Source organism: Raphanus sativus, chromosome 9, assembly GCF_000801105.2.
Source record: "Raphanus sativus cultivar WK10039 chromosome 9, ASM80110v3, whole genome shotgun sequence".
Lineage (NCBI taxonomy): Eukaryota > Viridiplantae > Streptophyta > Magnoliopsida > Brassicales > Brassicaceae > Raphanus > Raphanus sativus.
Window position 1 is genome coordinate 32,080,099 of NC_079519.1, and position 15,419 is coordinate 32,095,517.

At 35.9% G+C, this 15,419-nt stretch overlaps 4 protein-coding genes across 4 annotated transcripts; 1 reads left to right on the forward strand and 3 right to left on the reverse strand.

The window, feature by feature from the left end:
* The first annotated feature begins 1,147 nt into the window (after positions 1 to 1,147).
* LOC108828641 (probable galacturonosyltransferase-like 10) lies at positions 1,148 to 2,465 on the forward strand. Its single transcript, XM_018602387.2, has one exon. It carries the CDS (start codon positions 1,262 to 1,264, stop codon positions 2,321 to 2,323), a length of 1,062 nt encoding a protein of 353 aa, XP_018457889.1. The 5' UTR covers positions 1,148 to 1,261; the 3' UTR covers positions 2,324 to 2,465.
* Positions 2,466 to 4,542: 2,077 nt separating this feature from the next.
* On the reverse strand, positions 4,543 to 5,707 carry LOC108823303 (peroxidase 31). The gene has a single exon (XM_018596475.2). It carries the CDS (start codon positions 5,657 to 5,659, stop codon positions 4,688 to 4,690), a length of 972 nt encoding a protein of 323 aa, XP_018451977.1. The 5' UTR covers positions 5,660 to 5,707; the 3' UTR covers positions 4,543 to 4,687.
* A 2,808-nt stretch (positions 5,708 to 8,515) lies between these two features.
* Positions 8,516 to 9,890, reverse strand: LOC108827847 (gibberellin-regulated protein 14). Its single transcript, XM_018601347.2, has 3 exons — positions 9,733 to 9,890; positions 9,466 to 9,604; positions 8,516 to 8,882 (listed from the first exon to the last, which is right to left on the reverse strand). Exons 1-3 carry the CDS (start codon positions 9,802 to 9,804, stop codon positions 8,698 to 8,700), a joined length of 396 nt encoding a protein of 131 aa, XP_018456849.1. The 5' UTR covers positions 9,805 to 9,890; the 3' UTR covers positions 8,516 to 8,697.
* A 313-nt stretch (positions 9,891 to 10,203) lies between these two features.
* Positions 10,204 to 13,819, reverse strand: LOC108827846 (xyloglucan glycosyltransferase 4). The gene is made up of 4 exons (XM_018601346.2): positions 12,875 to 13,819; positions 12,459 to 12,767; positions 11,199 to 11,603; positions 10,204 to 11,051 (listed from the first exon to the last, which is right to left on the reverse strand). The coding sequence occupies exons 1-4, from the start codon at positions 13,511 to 13,513 to the stop codon at positions 10,377 to 10,379; spliced, it is 2,028 nt and encodes a 675-aa protein (XP_018456848.1). The 5' UTR covers positions 13,514 to 13,819; the 3' UTR covers positions 10,204 to 10,376.
* Between the last annotated feature and the right edge of the window lie 1,600 nt (positions 13,820 to 15,419).

The following is a 15,419-nucleotide window of genomic DNA, read 5'->3' on the forward strand; positions in this document are numbered from 1 at the left end:
GATTATATGTATACGTTATACATTTTGGATACTAAATAGTAGAAATTACCACGACAGAAGAAATAGTGGATATTACCAACCGCATTTGCAAATGAGATGAAATGTGACAGTACTGAAACGGCTAGTCATCGCCAATAAATATACCAAATTTTCATACAACAGTTAGTGTTGTTAACTAGATGGTGTGCAATTGTGCATGTAATATGGCAATAAAATACATTTATTTATCTTCAATGTTGTCTTTGTCATCATTGTGTCCTTAATGTTTGCCATATACAATGAACAACGTGAATACTTCTTTCTACCGTGTTTAAAAATTTAATGTTATTAACATAAATTCGAATTTGATTAGAACATTAATTAAGATATTTTAATCATAACTATCTTACAAATAATTATTTTAATATATTGTTTTATTGAATGAATATTTTAAATGATGAAAATTTCATCCAAACTTTCTAAAATGTAATTATTTTAAATAAAATTGTTTGAAGACTATTTGAGATATATTTCAATGTAGTTCTAATCATTTTAAAACTTATTTAGTCAGGTGGTATTTCTTTTATTTGTTTTTTTAGTTATAAAATATATAGTAGATTTTGATCAGCGATTTCAAAGCACGTAATTAATTTTTGATAAAAATATTAGTTGATATTAACTATTAAGTACTATTTTGAATTTTAATCTACGTGTTTATGTTGAAAAAATAGATATCCAATGTTTTCATATCTGATCCAGATCCACGATTATATTTGTAGAGCCGATGATCTGTATATAATCCGGTTCAAATTTAAAGAAAAAATCGTTAACTAAAATCCTGTAAAATTTTAAAAATTAACATGTGATATTAACTGCGGTTGAACCATTAAAAACCTAAGAAAATAATAATATTTCAAAATTAAAATTTTATATATTTTTTAAAATTGTTTGCAAAATTGAAAAAAAACTAGTAGATTTGTAATTTGTTAAATATGGAAAACTACTATTAAATAATATTGATGGTGAGAACTTCCAACTAAAATGCCTACAAAAAGACATTGACAGTGACAATAAGAAACGAGTTTCAAACTAACGTAATTTGACCGTGTTTCTCTTCTTTACAAAACCGCGTTTCACTTCCTGTCTCCGTCTTGGTCTTCGTCTTCTTCCTCGACCCTTCTCCCTCTCTCCTCCATAAGTTCCAGAAACTCAAAATCAAAACCTCAAAAAGACCTCAGCTTTGAGATCTTTAGCCAGTTTCAAAACAGATAAGTTATCTGTGATGATGTCTGGTTCTAAATTTATACTCTTGGTAATAATCTCTGCAACCTTCTTCACCGTTGGATCAATTCGGTTGCTCCCAGACGATGCGTCTTCAGACTTCATGGAGGCTCCAGCATACATAAACGGACCAGAATGCTCTGTTTTACCCCAAAACAGACTCCTATTAGCTTGTGATCCTTCAGCTGTTCACATAGCTATGACCCTTGACCCAGCTTACTTGCGTGGCACGGTTTCTGCAGTTCACTCCATCCTCAAACACACCTCTTGCCCTCAAAACATCTTCTTCCACTTCATTGCTTCAGGGTCAAGCCATGTAAAGACTCTCTCCTCTGTTTTTCCTTCTCTGAGTTTCAAAGTCTACACCTTTGACGAAACCCTTGTGAAAGATCTGATCTCTTCTTCCATAAGACAAGCTCTAGATAGTCCCTTGAACTACGCAAGAAGCTACCTGTCAGAGATTCTATCATCGTGTGTTCACCGAGTGATTTACCTAGACTCAGATGTGATCGTTGTCGACGACATCAAGAAGCTATGGAAGACTTCTTTAACCGGGTCAAGAACCATCGGCGCACCAGAGTATTGCCACGCAAACTTCACCAAGTACTTCTCTGATCGTTTCTGGTCAGATCGAGAACTCTCTCAAGTCTTTGACTCCAAGACCCCTTGCTACTTCAACACGGGAGTGATGGTGATCGATCTCGAGAGGTGGAGAGAAGGAGACTACACGAGAAAGATCGAAAACTGGATGAAGATTCAGAAAGAAGAGAGGATTTACGAGTTGGGTTCTTTGCCGCCGTTTCTTCTTGTGTTCTCCGGCGAGATCGAAGCTATAGATCACCAATGGAACCAGCATGGTCTAGGTGGAGACAACGTTGTGAGTAGTTGCAGATCTTTGCATCCTGGTCCGGTGAGTTTGATACATTGGAGTGGGAAAGGGAAGCCATGGGTGAGGCTTGATGATGGTAAGCCTTGTCCTGTTGACTATCTATGGGCTCCTTATGATCTACATAAGTCACAAAGACAGTATCTTCAATATAATCAAGAGTTAGAGATTCTTTGATTCATTTATTTTATTTTCATTGGATTCCATTTTTTGTTTCTTCGTAAAAAATTTTGCTCTTCTTTTGATGTATATATAAAACGGAAATACATTGAGGATTTACCTCTTCCACTGCTATTATCAATTCTTGATTTTTGTTCAAGACGTCTCTTGTGTTTGTGTGCCTATTCTTTATAGTTGTTACCTATTCCTTAACCTTGTTTTCAACAAGTCTGAACGACTAAAGACATGTGTTAGGCTTACTAGGCCTGGGCGGTTACTCGTTCGGGTCAAGATATTATTCCCACCGGCCCTAGGCTCACCAGATGTGAAGCCAATGTCTCAATCTTATGCTATGTATAGTGAGCCTGTGATAATACAATTTGAGAGATATTTTAATATAATACACACATAAATAAAAAGTAATTCCAAACAAATCAATACTAGTTCCAGTTATGTCGCAAAATGAGCTCATACATCATACAATCAGTACTTGTAGTGATCAAGTTGAGGTCACAAAAAGAATTTAATGGATCAGTCTCTAATTTAATTCGTTATGAACTTTGATGTGGAAATAGATAAACACAGTATAGATGTCCTGAATAGAGATGATCAATGGTTCTTGTCCTGTTTCTTTCTTTTGTTGAGTTATATTTTGACAATCACCGTGGTATTCCTTTTCCGGTCCTCAACATCATATCTTTGACTCTTGAAACCAAGAACTTCTGATATGTTGTTCGCTCTATAGCAAGACTGCTCCAGAACTCACATGGGTTAAAAAGGCTTATACTACACATGAAAACATGTTGAATCATAGATGTAATCTTTACTATGAACCGCTTTTATTTCCTAACAAATGTTTTTCATTAGAAAAAAAAACATCTAAGATATTGAATGGAACAATTTTTTTGGTTCTACAGGGGGAGTGTCTAAATAACTACTCTGATCTGGGAAGGCTTGGAATTTGGAGATCCAATCTCGTCTGATCCAAAACGCATCACTTGTTCATTGAGTTACTGCTAGGAAACACAAAGACTCTAGAGACATTGGTCGTAGTCTTGGAAGATAACCTTCATCTTGATGAAACAAGGTTTGAGGAGTTGCTCAAATGGTCCCTACTCTTTCTTACAACCATAATAATGTCTCCATTGTGCTCGAGCAAAAAGCAATTCTTCTAATATGTATTATAAATGTTATAGACATTGGAATCACATGAAAGTTATATACAAGAAGTATATATGGGTTTATATTCTGTATATCTTATTTTATATTTTAAAAAAATCATTTTCCGATGGCTATAAAAAAGAAGAAGACAGTTTTCAGTTCTTTGTTGCCTGAGGAGTTTGTCAGCTACTTCGACTATGAAGACTTGAATCAGGATCAACGGTGAAGATCTAAGGGTATATATTGTTGGTTTTAGCCATAATAATAGAATTTACAAATATGATCTGTTTTGAAAGGTTCAATGTAGCCCATATAATTGATTGTAGCGCCCGCTGATATTTGTTCCTCTTCTAAAGATGAGAGGAACATGCAAGATCTCAGGGCCGGAGAGGAATACACTGTCCGAATGAATGTGCCAAACATTTTTTTATTTCTTCTCTAACCTATCAAATATTCCACGCACCAATTTTTATTACTCCCCAAACATATCTTTGTTGAAATGAAGAAGAATAGCGATAATGTTGTAAGCGATCAACCTCCAGGTATGGTATGGTAGTCTTTTTGGAGAAAGAAACGATGTTTGTGACTTTGTTTAGTAATGCATGACTCATGGGTCGTGTGGTAACTTGTTATAACAATTATGTTCTAATAATTGACTTATGGGAAGTGAAAATACTGGAGGAAGTTACTATAGGAACAAGAAAACAAATCATGTTTTAGCATAGTTAGCTAGATGAAAATATTCATAGAACGTTTGACAGGATATTGTTTGTCTTTCGTAATGAATGATTTTAACATTTTCCAGTTATTTGTTTTGTCTTCTCATGAGATTTGCGTATCCGATAACGATACAGTTGTCCATGTTTTAACAAATGCTGTAGTATAAAAGAAGTTGAGGACACAAACAAAAGAGAAATACACTCATAACGAAAAAGAAATACTGATTTAATTTTGGTTTACTCCCACTTAACCGGAACTAATTTTGGTTTACTCACACTGAACCGGTATCAATTCTAAACCGTGTGATCATCTTAAGACAAATGCAGAAACTTCGTATTTGATTAGATCTCTTCACAAATTAAAACGATCATCCATATAGATTATAAGTGTTTTACATTATATAAAAACATATGAGCAATTACTCAAGAAGATTAACACTCTCAAATCTCACATTCTTCCCCAAAATATAATCCGAAAAATAACATTAAAATAAATAAAAACTCAGTTAATGGCATCGCATCTTCGCCGGATCTCACCCCGCCGACCAGTCTGAACACCGTAAAGACTCAACTTTTGCATAGCTTTAGCGAAGTCTTTAAAGAACCGATCTTGATCTCTAGCGTAAAGATCAACAAAAGGCCGGGTCCTCGGGTCGGAGTACAGCCCGTGATCCGACTCAAGCAACCCGAGACCCTTGGGGATATTCTGGTAATACATATTGTCGAACTTGTTCGGAGTCATGATGTCGTTAAAGACAGAGATGGTCGGATCCTTCGGGTAGCTAGAGCAAGCCTTCTTCAACGCCTGCGCGAATCTCGGGTTATACCCGGTACCATTCCGGCCCACCAGGCCCACGAACTCTTTACAATGCGAGAACCCGATGGAGTGCGCTCCACTGAGGGCCACCATCTCTTGGACGGTGAAGCCTCTGGACTCGAACTGGCGGATGGTCTTGGCCATCGGAGACGACGGGAGAGGGAGGAGGTCGGCGAGGAGGGAGGCTTTGGAGACGCGGGAGTCGCGGCGGCCGAGGTGGACCGGGTAGTAAGGACCGCCGACGGTGACGAGGAGGTCGCGAGTCGCGACGGAGATGATGTCGGAGCAGGAGACGGTTTGAGGGCAGGCGAGCTCGAGGGCGGTTTTGGCTCTGACGATGACGTCGAAGCCGTCGCCGGGGAGGGAGAGGTTGATGGGGGAGTCGCGCTCGGCGGCGTTGAAGGCGGTGGAGGAGACGAGGATGGAGGCGTCGCAGCCGTTGGGGAAGCAGTCGTGGAAGAAGAGGCGGATGACGGCGGCGGCGGTGGTCGGGTGCGTGATCTGTTTGTCGGAGATCGTGTCGCGGACTATGTCGAGGAATCTTGGGCAGGATTTTGAGTAGAAGTCGGTGGTCAGGCGAGACTCGGCGGCGGAGGTGAGTAGAGTGAGGAGGAGGAGGAGGGAGGCGAGAGATTTGAGTGGCGACTGTTCCGCCATTGCTGTAGTGAGAGAGAGAGAGAAATGAGACTTTAGTGGAGCTAGAGAGAGAGAGGCTTGGGATTATAATGCAGAGTGGGAGGGAGAGTGAAAGCCACGCGCCGATAGGAAGCAAGGTCCACTAATCACGGGGATGTGTGTGTGGAAGTCAAAACTCGGGGTGGAAGAGGAGGTTCCGGTTTACTTGAGATGGATAGGTTATCTGATTTAGACCGGTTTATTGGCATTAAAGCGCGGTTTACTAAAGAAATTGATTCGCATTGATCTATTTTGAACTAAAAACAAAAGATTGATTCAAAAAGGTAAATGGAGTTTTGATTTACGGAAATTAGTTGCTAGACTATCCATTGAAATTTTTAAATTAGTATAAGACAAATCAGAGTTTGGTAATGTATATGGGATAAAAAAATTGAAAAATATTCATAGGGATAATTGCATAAAATGAAATGATGGTGCAGCATATAGTATAACCTCTTTAAATTAATAATCTATAAATTAATATCTCTATAAATTAATATAATTTCATAGTTTTAAAATAAATTTTTGGTTTATTTAGTATCTCGATAAATTAATAATCTCTATAAATTAATAAAAAGTATAGTTTTGGTGTAATCCCAATATTATCAATATATAGAGGTTTCACTATATGTTATGTTCAATTATTTGTGTAGATAAATTAAACTAATTGGTTTCATTTTTAAAAATCAATAGAGAAATTGACGGACATTACGTAGTTCACATGCATCTAAACTTTGTGTGTGTGTGATAGCTCTCTCGTCCACGCGGAGAAGACAGAGAAGAGAACTTAGAGAAGCAAATTAAAAAGTCTCATGGGTTTTATTTGATTATATTAAAAGTTTTGTGGCTGATTCCGTAATTTCAATTATTATGACATAGTTCGTAACATTGGATTAAAAAGTACTATTGACTTTTAGTACTTTTAGTTAGTAACATGGATCTCATAGGACGGTTCAGAGTGGTGCAGTCAGGCGGGTATTTTCACATGGTGGTAGAAGTGTCGGCTGTAAAATCGTCTTTGTAATAGTCTCACCATTGTAATAGCATAATTAATCGATAATAATCGACTCAGATGTTAAAAAAAAAAAAAAAACCTTTTGCGTACGCTTGTTTTGAAGACAGAAAGTGTCTTTCTCTGTCTGGTCTAAAATGATGCTTTGGATTTTTTAATTGAAAACTATATGATTATCTTACCTATGCATGCTATGCTTGATGATAACGGAATGGTCCCCTGAATCATGCCTAATAAGCACTAAGTTTAAGAAATCTCGTCTGGGCTGTAATGGCAGTCCAACTATCTATGTGATGCATCTATCTTAGTATTTTTATAATCACCGCACATAACATTTTATGGTACTTGTGATTATTTGTTTATGTATAATGTCGGTGCTGATAATGATAATAAACAGGCGTCTTGGGGTTGGCTAACAATTGTTATCTTCTGTTTGTATTACTAAACCCAATAGAAGAAATAACAGCAAAATACAACTGTAACGGTCCAAATTATCAAAAAGATATCAACAGTGAAGAGAATCGAAATGTGTTTCTGACGCGCTTTTCCATCTAAATGGAATCATATGAATAATGCTTTATGCAAATAATTCAAATACATATTGAAGTAAGTAATATATTATTTCGGCTGAAATAGTGTTCATTCTGTAATATGTTCAGGCCAGACCACTGCTTTTGTTAGTTGTTACTAAGTTCCAAGAAATCCAAATTTTGGATTCTGTAAAAAAGGAAACACGTGTATCGATGTTACCTAATACATTTCCTTATCCGAATATGTTTGTCAAATAATTTATTCTCTTATGGTGATTATGTGATAATGGTGGTGTTCATGTTAATAATGATAAAATGGTGATGATAATGTACTGATTTGTAATGGTGTCGGTGATGGTAGTGGGTGATGACAATGAAATATCAAAAATAGTGTAATTCTGAGAACTATTTGAAAAGTTACGGTAGACTTAGGTGGATTTTAGAAATCAGGTCTCCTATGTGACAAAGATATCGAGTTCTATAGTAAGTTAATTTATTACAGGTTTAAGGTGATTGTATCCGTCAAGTACGCTTCGTAAATATCGGACGTAGGTCATTTTCATGAGGATTTAGTGAAGCGTACTAATATAGTTACGCACAACACAACCCCATTACTTCGCCCAAATTTGAATCACAGCTTTAGTCCCAACAAGGAAGATGATCGAAGTTGAAATCACTTTTTATCAGAGACATTGTTAACTATTATAACGGTTCATTGTATAATCCTATGTTTTGCATGTAGTTTACTTTAAAAGACGAGAGTGATAGAGACACAAACTAAAGGATGAATTGGGGAAAAATGTAATAGCTAGACACAGTTGTGATTCTTGTCGAAGCATGTGCTATATCGGACCCACAATTGCACCTTATCATTGATCTTGGCCGTCAAATCCATAAAAAGAGCTGACCATTTACCTGAATATTTCAAGTAATTATATTTGTCTATGTTGACCGAATTTTACTAATATTTTTATAAACATTTTTTCAGAAAAAAAAAGAAAATAATTCGAGGTCTCAAACATTGTCCCTAATAAATGCCCTAGAATTTTCGAAATTTTCGAAACTTAATCATTGAAATATATACAAAGATAACTGAAATCTTCATGTTGTTGTTTTCTGTTTGGGTGATAAACTTGTTTGGTTTTGAGCTTTAGCGAGGGCTATGTTTTCGGAGAATCCTAGTATTCTGCCAGCTTAAGTTTCTGGGGATTGTTCTCTCTTCCTCCAGCTCTTGTATCAGCTTTGTTCATAATGGAAGTATAAATGTGACATCTGGTTCTTTTCCCTTGGTCTCTCTTTAACATATTAATAACGTTAACATAGATGTGATGTCTTTGATCATACAAAGTTACATAAACCATATATAAGCGGATCAAGGTCACTCAGGTCGACTACTCAGAAAATAACAAAATACGCAAACACATATGTGACATCAAACACTTGATCATACAAAATTACACGAAACATATATAAGCTCATCAAGGACACTTAGGTCGACCGCCATGAGTAGTCATACTAATATAACACTTGCCACACTTTTCTCTGTTTCCATACGTGCCGGGTGGTACACACTTGCACCTGAGACAACATGTTCTGCATGCTCTAATACACACCTTGGGTCTCCTATGTGAACCACATCTGACATCACATAGATTCGGGCAATCTGTTCATCAATGAGCAATAACTAGTAAGCAAAATCGAATATTAAGCATTTTATCATTGATGTCGATAAAAACATACATGTATGCAGAATCGTACCATAAAGTCTAGATTTTTCCTGACTTCACAAGTTTAGACTTTCAGTCCATTAAAACTCATGAACTTTGACAACATCTAAACTTCTAGTTCATAAACATCTGTAGTTCTACATACTTAATTATTAACTAGATAATTTTTTTTACTTCTAATTGATCGGCACTTGCCATTGAAAAATGTTTAATCGTGCTTTCTGATCCTATGAATAAGAGAATGGTTCATTGTGCTTTTTACCCTGGCATGCACTCGCCCGTTAACCTTTAACTTAAATCTTACTTATGGTTAAGATTCTTGGACTAGTTTTTTACTCTCTTAAGTCTAAATTCACGAGTTTCTATCTCGAACCGACTAAGAATTTGCAAAGACTACTCATATTTTATATGTGTAGATTGTGTTCTTTTTCAGGTTCGACGTACCATTTCCGAGCAAATGTTAAGAACGTCGATATGATATTTGTTATATGCGCTAGAAAATTGTAATCGTGTTCTTGCCTTTTGGCATAACTGGTGGTGGAAGCGGTGCAGTTGGAGGTGAAGGCGGCTTAACCGTTGGTGCCGATGGAGGAGACGCTAGCGTGCCCACAGGAGCTAGCGGTTGAGGTGGTTTCTCCACTTCGATAACAGAATTAACCTAGAGATGAATACGAAGCAACACAACCAAAACATAATGAACTACCCCTTATATATATGATCACTAAAGTTCAAAAGTAAAATTAGCAAAAACAAAATTGTTAGAAGATGAGAACACAAGAGACTTACAGGTAAAGAGAGTGAGAAGATTAAAGACAAGAAGACGGAGATGAATAAGAGAAGAGACTTTGAGCTAGACATTGTCGAAGTTCGAAGATCTGGTTGAAGCCTCACTTAGAGATAAAAAATTCTTTATTGATGGTCTAGACATAAATAGAACCTGAAGCCAGTGGCATAGTGCAATGTAATATTAACCACGGCCATTTGTCCCTGTCGTAAATTTTACACAACCAGACGTGTTCAGTCTAGATGATTCCAAACTTTCAATATAATATTGCTTTGTTGATAAACTTAGGAGTGAAGCAACTTTACCGAAAAGTTGAATTATACAAAAGAAAGTCCAGTGTTATGAAATTAAAACCTACTTATTGCAAAACCCACTGGCTAAACTCTTAGTTTGATCATTAGCAGAATGTAAACTTCTCTTTAGCTACATAACATCTGGCAGATGTGATTTTTAACAGTTACGCCAAGATCATATAACAAATTAATCGTTTCATTCATTTATCTGAAACTAGACATTATAAGTTTTCGAAAAATTATGTATAAAACCCACATTTTAGAAAGGTAAAAGAATAAAAAAACAAACAAAAAAGTAAGTGAATATAAACGGGTTTATCCCTCTTCTTCTCTCTCTTTTCTGTTGTGTACGTCTAGTTGATCTGTTCTCCGATCAAATCCAACCCTACAACCAAGAAAGACAGCCCCTGAAACAGCAAGAAGTAGAAGTGAAGACCGTGAGCTGATAGAAAGCTCCTTGCAGCTGCGGTTAGAAGCAAGAACGCTAGTGCCAGCTCTTTCTTGAACACCATGTTCCTCTTCTTCATCTGGTTCTTCGGCCTCACCAGCCCACCGAGGGTCTTCTTCGGGGTTTCTTGCTGAGCAAGATTCATCTCTTGCTCCTTGAGTTTGCTCAGAAGCTCCAAACCAGACTCAGAGTTTCTCCTGTGCAACTTTTCTTCCTTTTCAGCAAACGCTAGCAAGTCAGATTCAGATGATCTCCCAGTCTTTTTGGTCACAACCCACTCGTAAGCCGATCCAAGCTGGAACAACCCGGAGATCATGGCGTTGAACTTGGTTATGGACATTGTGTTTTCGAAAAGGAGGTAAGGGATCAAGAAAGGGAAAGATTTAGGTGAAGGGAGAATGTTGAGAAGGGAAATGAAAATAGGAACGTAGCAGATGATCCACAAAGGAAGCTCTGCTTCAGGTATGAACATTGTTAATGGAAGTATGATGCAGAAGAGTGTGAATGAGTAAAATGGAAGAATAAGCTTCCTCAAAAGAAAGAAGAGGAAGATCAGATTTGCCTTTTTCCCTGCCGATATCTGCAAAATCAAAATCGAAAACGGATTAGAAAATAATTAACTAATAATATAAAAGAGATAAAAATCCATCTATTTATTGGCAATTGATTTTAAGTTGAATACATTAGCTATAGATGGTTATAGAAATTGAGTTTTAGTTTATATTACCTTTGATTTGATGATTGAAGGAAGGCATAACCGAAAAAGTTGCATAGGACCGGAATGCCAACGATGTTGCTGCTTCTTGTAAGCTTCATAAGACTCAGGCAACTCACAAGTGACTTCAACGTCATTGAGGTAAATGAACTTCCAGCCGTTGAGATGCGCTCTGACCGCAATGTCCATGTCTTCAACTGTCGTTCTCTCGAGCCACCCTCCTGATTCTTCCAATGCTTTGATCCTCCATACTCCTGCGGTTCCGTTGAAACCAAAGAAGTTGAGAAACACTCCGTTCACTTGCTGCTCGACTTCGAAGTGGAAACATAGATTAATGTTTTGTAGCCTCGTGAGGAGATTCTCGTCTTTGTTCACGAAAGACCACCTTGCTTGGACTAATCCTAGCTCTGGATTCCCCTGCAAGAAACAACACATCACACTCTTTTAGCTTCTCTTATTCTTCTAGTCAATTCTTGATTGTTTCACATGCTAACGCTAATTTTGCATTTTTGTATGTATATGTTCTTTCCTTCAAAAAGTAGTTTTCTATGGAAATACTAAAATGCTAAGCATCTTTTATGTTTACAGTTAACATTAATAGTTATGATGCTACTTTTTATTATTTTAAAAAGTGATGACATGTGAATGTGTATAATCAAACGAAAATAAAAATATTTTAAATCAAAAATGTAAATGCAAACCATCTTTTATATTTACAGTTAAAAATAATAATAGTTAAAATGCTGTTGCATATGTAAAACAAATGGAACTAAAAAAATCATTAAAAGTGTAAAATGCAACCCATGTTTTATATTTATAGAAAAAAATAAGGTTAGAGTGCTACTTTTTATTACTGAAAACATGTGAACATGTAAAAAACAACACACAAAGGCAAAACCGACAACTAAAACACAAAATAAAACATAATCAAGATTAGGTTCAACTAACTTAAAATTTGTACTTTGATTTCATGCATAACATACAAATTAGATTTGAAATTCGTACTTTGATGTCATGCATAACACACAAATTAGATTTTCCTAAAATGAATATAATATATATGTCGGTTACTATGAACATGACCCACTGATCAGAAAAAAAAACAGAGACAGCTGTCGGTGACGAGTATAATTGAAAGATTATCTTTCTATTAAAAAAACATCAAATATTTTCACTGCATCTTCTCTGAAACATCATTCTAAAGTAGGAAACTTCAAGAGAGAGTTTTCCTTTTTGAGTATGAATAGATTGCGGGTATGAATGAATGATTACCTTGAAATGAGGAATTGTCTTCTTGAGAAAATCAGGACTTGGCGTAAAATCTGCGTCGAAAATGGTAACGAACTCGTAATCTTTAACGTAATCACATGTCATGGCCGACTTGAGATTCCCAGCTTTGTAACCGGTTCTGATTAACCTATGCCTGTAGATAATGTTTACACCTTTCTCTGCCCAAACAGATACTTCTTCCTTGATCAGAAGCTGTAAGTTTGGATCATCCGAATCGTCGAGAACTTGAATCAAAATCCTATCCTTTGGCCAGTCAAGCTGTGCAGCTGCTCCTATTGATTGTTCATACACCTAAACAAGAACATAACATAACAGTTTAAAACAGAGCATTAAACAGAGTAGAAACAGAGCAAAACAGAGTAAAAACAGAGCAAAACAGAGTATGTTTATAGTTTTACCTCTCTTTCATTGCACATTGGGATCTGAATGAGGACCATTGGGAAGTTAGATGCGTCTTCTAAATCGAGTTCTTCGTCTTTGAGCTTGGGTTGGATCTTTTTGAGTTTGATCCAGAAGCAGCCGAGACAGAGGACTAACCGATCAAGACTCTGGATTAAGAAGAGGACGGTGCAGAATTTGGAGAGAGTGATGACAATAGGAGCGATATAATCGGACCGGAACGAGAGCCAAGCCATGTAAGACCACTCGACAAGCCCACGCACCTCCCAAGACGGTCGGTTCATGAGATCAAGATTCCAGTTCTTGTAATACGCGACGATTTCTATCGACAAGGCGACTATGGAGATGACAAGACAGGCTTTGATGAATCTGTACATTTGTTTCCCTCTGCTTTTGGGATCTTCTTCTTCGTTTATGTTCTTGGAGGAGAAAGCGATTCGGTTTCTGACTGAAGCGAGGAGCCACGAGAGACAAGAGACGACTCTGTGAGCTTTGAGGAGGAGGAACCATGAGAACTGTTTCGGGCTGATGGATTTTCGTTTGTTGTCAGGGAATGAGGATGGATCTGAGCCGTTGATCTCTAGTAAAGAGAAGCTGTCTGGCTTCTCCATTGTCACTGCTACTGTGTTTGGAGCCATGAATGAAACTATAAGAGGAGAGAAGAAAAGAAGGGGAGGTTGGATGTGTGGTTTGAAACTAAGAAATGTTTGTCATCTTATAAAGATGAAACAAGGAAGTAGAAAAATGATTTGGGTCGTAACTGTTTCATTAATGTTTCCTTAGAAACTGGATCGTTTGTTTCAAAGACAAAACAATGATCAGATCAGAATCTTAGATACGCCTGCGCAGCTGTGTGTGTGAGAGAGAGATAGACGAGGATCATGTGATGAAGTGAACAACTGGTAATAAAGAGGAGAGAAGAAGAACAAGAACGTCCTCATTTCTTTGAATTTTCCTCTCCTTTTTATAGGAAAAGTTTTTTTTTTTAACTAGATTTATTTTTGACGGCAGGTATTTTGTTTGTATGAAAACTCCAACTCTTATTATTGGATTATTTATTTTCTGGCAACATATTATTTTCCAGCTTTCATAACTAAAGATGCAATTTAAGTTTTGTATTTGAAATTATCCCCAAAATCCAAAACATAGCATATCTTAGGTTTAGAAAAGGTTTCTAAAGTTTTTTTTTCGAAAAGAGCTTCTTAGCCCTTTCAAGAATATTCATACATCATGATGTAACTCTTTATTTTCTTTAGAAAAAAATATGTTTTCTTATATTTGTAGGAATTAAGTCCACGTAAATCTAACGCTTATGGTGTTTGGAATTTTTCATTTTGGTGGTAATATGGAAAACCAAACAATTGTTTTTTTGAAATGTTTAATTATAAGGAATAAATATTTTGTAAATATAAATAGAAAATGTAAATTATAATTCTATATAGTAAAATATAAATTGATGAGTGCGAATATTACAAATATATGTCAGAAAGATACGATGCTATCAATATATTTCAGTTATTTTGTCTTTTACATCATATTTTAATACACATATATTTACCAAGTTTATTAGGAAGGAAAAAGGAATACAGATATTTTGTATTTTATTGTTAAAAAGTTTAAACGTAAACCATTAAAACAAAATCCTTAAATCCTACTTAAGTTGTCTATTATTTTTGGTTACCGTTGAAAAAAATAAAAAAATGAAACTCCACAAAAGTTACCTTGAAAAGAAAAGACGTGTTAATGTTCCAACAAAAAGACGTGTCTGCTTATTTTTTAGGAAACTTTATCTCTTTCCCCTTTGTTTCGAATTTTCTTTTATTTGCTGAGTGAATAAAAATACTTTAGAATATGCAATCATTAAACCGTGTGAATAGTATTAAGGAAAAAAACTGAATGAAAACACAAGGAAAATAAGATGATTCCAAAATGTGGATGATTGGTAAGGAATTCAAGGATGACAACTTGGTCCAGCGAAGACCATATCAAACTTATTAAAATGTAATTAGATCAACTTTAGCAGTCAAATTATTTTTAGTATTGCTTTTGATTTAAAGTACACTAATGGAGAACGCAGTTATGTTGTCCCCTTCACTTGTCTTCCAACTTCTTTAATCTTTCAGACAATATAATAATTATCATGGTTCGCTGTGTTATATGTATCCGCTTATTTTAGCCCACTGATTTGGATAATTTTTTCCGTTAATCTATCATTATTTATTTACAGACATAAGCATGTTGTTTCAGCGATGCTAACATTATTCTATCTGCACAGTTAATTACCTTCAATGAAAATAAAAAGAGTAAAGTTAAAGTCACTTTTTTCAAGTATTATAAGAAAAAGACAGTAACAGCATGAATGAAAGAAAAGCACATGGGTAGTTTCTATTTTGCGTCCATAAACTATTATATTAAAACGTACTATTTATTTTGTATGATGATCATATTAAAATCTATCACAATAAGAGCAACCTCATTGGTGGGACAAAATAAAAGTCCTTAACATATTTTATTAGTATTTTTAAGTTAGGGACAAAGGCTAAG

Bases quoted from the DNA above. Each gene is read 5' to 3' on its own strand.
- LOC108828641 (XM_018602387.2), top strand. From the start codon at position 1,262: ATGATGTCTGGTTCTAAATTTATACTCTTGGTAATAATCTCTGCAACC.
- LOC108823303 (XM_018596475.2), bottom strand. From the start codon at position 5,659: ATGGCGGAACAGTCGCCACTCAAATCTCTCGCCTCCCTCCTCCTCCTC.
- LOC108827846 (XM_018601346.2), bottom strand. From the start codon at position 13,513: ATGGCTCCAAACACAGTAGCAGTGACAATGGAGAAGCCAGACAGCTTC. The intron at 12,768-12,874 runs GTAAAACTATAA...GTTCTTGTTTAG, and splicing joins CAATGTGCAATGAAAGAGAG to GTGTATGAACAATCAATAGG. The intron at 11,604-12,458 runs GTAATCATTCAT...TGTTTCTTGCAG, and splicing joins AGACAATTCCTCATTTCAAG to GGGAATCCAGAGCTAGGATT.
- LOC108827847 (XM_018601347.2), bottom strand. From the start codon at position 9,804: ATGTCTAGCTCAAAGTCTCTTCTCTTATTCATCTCCGTCTTCTTGTCT. The intron at 9,605-9,732 runs GTAAGTCTCTTG...ATTCATCTCTAG, and splicing joins TCTTCTCACTCTCTTTACCT to GTTAATTCTGTTATCGAAGT. The intron at 8,883-9,465 runs GCAAGAACACGA...ATTGATGAACAG, and splicing joins ACCACCAGTTATGCCAAAAG to ATTGCCCGAATCTATGTGAT.